At 61.2% G+C, this 4,465-nt stretch overlaps 1 protein-coding gene across 3 annotated transcripts in view; it reads left to right on the top strand.

Annotated features, from left to right (window-relative positions):
- The first annotated feature begins 2,409 nt into the window (after positions 1-2,409).
- EFNA3 (ephrin-A3) overlaps positions 2,410-4,465 on the top strand; it is an 8,745-nt gene continuing 6,689 nt past the window's right edge. For all 3 annotated transcript variants that reach the window (XM_011987461.1, XM_011987462.1, XM_011987463.1), the window contains exon 1: positions 2,410-2,649. In XM_011987461.1, the coding sequence (XP_011842851.1) occupies positions 2,522-2,649 (128 nt within the window). In that variant the 5' untranslated portion in view covers positions 2,410-2,521. The remainder of the gene's footprint in view (positions 2,650-4,465) is intronic.

The raw sequence follows: 4,465 nt of genomic DNA on the forward strand, positions 1-4,465 counted from the left end.
TTTTTTTTTTTTTTTTTTTTAGGTGGACAGGAAGTAGAATTTATTGGTGAATATTAAGAGGGGGCAGCACAGTGGAAGCCCTCATGAGTGCAGGGCCTGCCACTTGTCCAGAGCGCCACGATTGGGAACGTACTTGACCCATCTGGGATGAGCCGCTTCTCAGCCACCATGTCTTCAAATTCATTGGCATTGAACTTGGTGAAGCCCCACTTCTTTGAGATGTGGATCTTCTGGCGGCTGGGGAGCTTGAACTTGGCCCTGCACAGGGCCTCAATCACATGCTCCTTGTTCTGCAGCTTGGTGCAGATGGGCATAACTTGGCCAATGTGAACCCTGGTCACAGTGCCCTGGGGCTTTCCAATGGCATCTCGCATGCGTGTTTGGAGCCTACACTGGGGTAGTGCAAGGTCAGAAACATGAAAATCCATCTGAAAGGACTGTCTCCAAGGTCCCTTAGAGCAACCCATACAACAAACAGGCTGCATCACTACCAGGGAAGCTGCTGTTTACAGCCATTGCACACTGGGCCCCCATGAGGAAAGGAACTCAGTTGGCTTAATTGGCTGCAGGAAAAGGCCCAAATTCTTAAGCAGAACCTAGATTTGATAAACAGGGATATAACTTTTCTAAAATGGAATTTAAAGTCCTAGACCAAACAAGCAAGTTCCTGTTCACTATCAATATGGGCAGTGTCTCTGCCAACTGTGGGTCCCTACAGAGAGAAGCTGACCTTGTGGAGCAGGGAATATGATTTGAGTGGAGGGGGCTGGGATTTGTGGCACCTGGAGTAAGCAGGTTAGCATCATTTGGGTGAAAAAAATCTCTCTGGGGATGAGGAGCCTGGAGGGAGGGAGAGCTGTTTGCAAAGTTCCCCACTCCCATCCCAAGGGGCCTAATTTGTTTGCTGGCTCCTGAAAAGGATGAAGAGATCTCCTGGGGTGGAGAGGAGCCCAGAGAAGACAGAGCCTACTCTCACCTGGCAGCAGTCAGACACACAGCCTATTCTGGATAGCACAGCCCCTACCCCCAGCCTAGCACGTAAGGCTGACTTGTGGTCAAGACCCTATCCTGCCGCAGATAAGCAGATGCGGGGCGGGGCAGGCGGGGCGGGGGGCGTTGCCTGCATGTTCCCTTTCCTGAAGGATAGAAGCAAAGTAGCAGCATGCCTGTCTCCCTGGACACAGGTGGGTTGGCTTGCGTTCTGAGAACCCAGTTAGGCCTGGTTCCACCTGGTCTGGGCCTCTCCAAAAGAGAAGAGATAAGGGGCGGATAGCCCTAGGTCTGGTTTCTGAACCCTTTTCCTGAACTTCTACTTCCTAGGAAGAGAGGAGAGCAAGGAACTGTGTGTGTCGGGATGCATATGGATTTGTGTGTGTGTTGTGTGTGGATGGATATAGGTGTGTGCTCAGGTGTCTCTGTGCCTGGGTTTCTCCAGATCTCTAGCAGTCTGACTATGCCCTTTCCTATATGTGTCTGGAAGGTGTGCCTGTGTGTCCACATGTCGGTGTCAGGCGTCTGTGTCTGAAGAGGCTCTGCCTTTGGGTGACTGTGTCTTTTTTCCTGAATGTGTGTGTGTGATGTGTGTGCTTGGGTGTCACTGTGAGGACAATGAGTGTGGTGAGAGCTGGAACACAAGGTGCTCTGCCCTCTGACTCAGGATCAGCGTCTCTGAGAGTAGGAGTGAGAATGCCTGGGGACACCCCTGGCTGCCCCAGGAGGGGCCCTGCCTAAGTGCCAGTAAGGAGTCCTCTGTAGGTGTCCAGGGAACCCTGCTTTGCCCCAGCTGACTCTCTCCTTGACCCCCTCCTGCGCCTTGGGTTCTGGACCGCTGAAGGTTCTTACAGCACCTAGTATTGATATTCTGGGGGGCTGAGCTCTTTTTCTCTGCCTGCAAGAAAACAAGCCTCATTCTCAGCTGGGGGCTTCAGGTCACCAGCTGTCAGGGCCTTGGTGCCAGCTGAGGACTTCTCCACCACCCTTCTGTGCCCACCTGAGTCCTCATGCACACGGGAAAAGGGGGCATGGACGCAGCAGAGGGCCACAGTGTTCAGAAGGGAAGGGAGTCCAGCCCTACTTACTAAGAGGTCCTGGATCCCCAGCTTCTTCTCAAGTCTGCTTCTTCCCCCCATTCCCAGAGATGAATGGGCTTCCCTGAGGTCCAGATCCTTATCCTGGGTTCCCAAATCCTTCTCGGAAATTCAGCCTGGGGAGCAAAAGGCCCAGGACCAGTTGTAGCAAACTGAACCCAAGAGGGAGAGGCGAGGCATGCGCTGGTCTTTCCGGAGGGGGTAGCACCGTCCCCAGCTCCCACGCGTCGCGCGCTCCCGGCCGGAGCGGCATGGGACCTGTCGGGGGCGCGCCAGGGGCGGGGCTTCGGGGGCGCGCCCAGGAGGGCGGAGGGAAGGGCTGGGGGCGTGGCCTAAGGCTGGGGGCCGGCGGCGGCGGCAGCAGGGAGCTGGGAAGCGCAGAAGCCGGGAGCGCGGGGCTCAGTCGGGGGGCGGCGGCGGCGGCGGCTCCGGGGATGGCGGCGGCTCCGCTGCTGCTGCTGCTGCTGCTCGTGCCTGTGCCGCTGCTGCCGCTGCTGGCCCAAGGGCCCGGAGGGGCGCTGGGAAACCGGCATGCGGTGTACTGGAACAGCTCCAACCAGCAGTGAGTCGGGGACCCTGGGAGTCCGCGCGTCCGGTGTCAGTGAGAGGGGGAGCCGGTGGGCCCGAGAAGTCCTGGGGGATCCCAGGGTGGGAGTCCTGGGAGACCAGAGCTGGGGACTGGGAGGGGACAGAGAGGGGGACGCACTCTGTGGGCGTCTAGGAAACTCGGGGGTGTCTGAAGAGGCTGTTGGGCTATAGTAAGGAGCGCTCGGGCCGTGCGGAGGAGGCTACTGGAGGGGTCCCCCACCCCATCTTGGCTTCTCCCCGCACCCGCCGCTGGAATAGCATGGCCCTGTCCCATAGTCCCCCCAGTTGGGCTGGGTTTTGGGGGTAGCGGTGTGCTGGGGATAGGCCGCTGCATTTTTGGGCCCAGGGATGACCTGTTTTTGGCCATGAGGGCTTCCAGGGGTTCTGTCTAGGACTCCTGCTTTTAAAAGTGGGGTCCAGAGCTGAGGCAGGGAGTCCGACCGAGCACCTCCCTAGAAGGAAGGCAAATGGGTTGTCTTGGTTGTGTGGATAAGCCCGGCTGGGGTGAGCTAGGGCTGGGTCGCCGAGTTGGGGGGCCCTAGGAATGCTGCTTGGTTAGGATGGGAACGTGGGGTACCGGCGAGAGGGAAGGAGGCAGAGAGATGTCGGTGTGTCACACACGCACACACACGCCCGGGCTGGGGACGGCGAATGGCTCCAAGTGTGAGCGGGCGTGCGCGGCTGTCAGTGTGCGTGTGTGTCTGAGTGTGTGATTTGTGTGTCTGCGTCGGCGATCGTCTGGGGGTGGGAGCGGGCGGCGGGTCGGGGAAGGGGCTGCGGTCGCTGTCCGCGCGGCAGGCTGCGTCTGGGCTGGGGTGGCTGTTGGCGCCGCCGCGGTCTGGGCGGGTGTCAGGGCGGCCGTGTGGTTTCCCGGGGTGTGTGGCGCGGCGGCCGGGTGCTGGCTGCGGGGCCGGGTCCTCATTCTGCTCAGTCCTTGCTGCCCTTGTCTTCTCCTCCCCGCCAAGACGCCGTGTGTATCACCCTGGCCACCTTAGTGTGTGTCTGTGTTGGTAGGGGGGATCCCTGGGGACGCGGGGGTCACTGTCACACCTGCCCGGGCGGTGGCGGCAGCACTGCCTCTGGCTCCCCACCCCAGGGACCGACCAGGGAGCAAATGGCCAGACCCCAGGGGAGGGGACCGGGAGGGCCAGGCGGCCGCGACCCCCCAACCTTTCGGAGGAGGGGCTGCCGCTCGCCGCTCCGCTCTTTGTTGTTTGGGGCTCCGCGCCTCCGTTTGGGGCTCCGCGCCTCCCCCTCTCTCCCTCCTCGCGCCCGGAGTGTCAGACTGGGGGTGGGGATGAGCCAACGACGCCCCCCTCTCGCTTCCCATGGAAACCTCGGGGGTGGGGACGTGGCCCCTCCCCCCCGGAGCGGGACTCCAAGAACTCCGGGGGGCGCTGGGGGCTGACTTTCCAGCTCTATCTAGCTCAGCCCCCTCCCCCAGACTCACACGTCCGCCCCCCACCCCGCTAGAGTCTGGCGGGGAGTGAAGAGCTCGCAGGTGAGGGGCCCCGGGTTCCCCGCCACCCTTGGAGCACCTCAGCGTTCTTAGGGGAAGCCAGAGCAGGGGAGGATGCGGGAATAGGTTTGGTGGGGGGAGGTGTTGATCAGGTTCCCCTCCCCCGCATACACCTGGGCGCAGGTGAAAGCTCAGGGAGCGGGTGGGGGAGCCCGGGTTCCGGGAGCCTCCCTTCTGTCCTCTCTACTCCGTGCGGGCCTGAGCCGGCAGAGGTAGAAGGGGGCGCACACCGGGCCAGGAGGCTGCCGCCGCCCCCGCCTCGCTTCCCGGG

The sequence above is a fragment of the Mandrillus leucophaeus genome, unplaced genomic scaffold (genome assembly GCF_000951045.1).
Source record: "Mandrillus leucophaeus isolate KB7577 unplaced genomic scaffold, Mleu.le_1.0 Scaffold310, whole genome shotgun sequence".
NCBI classification, from domain to species: domain Eukaryota; kingdom Metazoa; phylum Chordata; class Mammalia; order Primates; family Cercopithecidae; genus Mandrillus; species Mandrillus leucophaeus.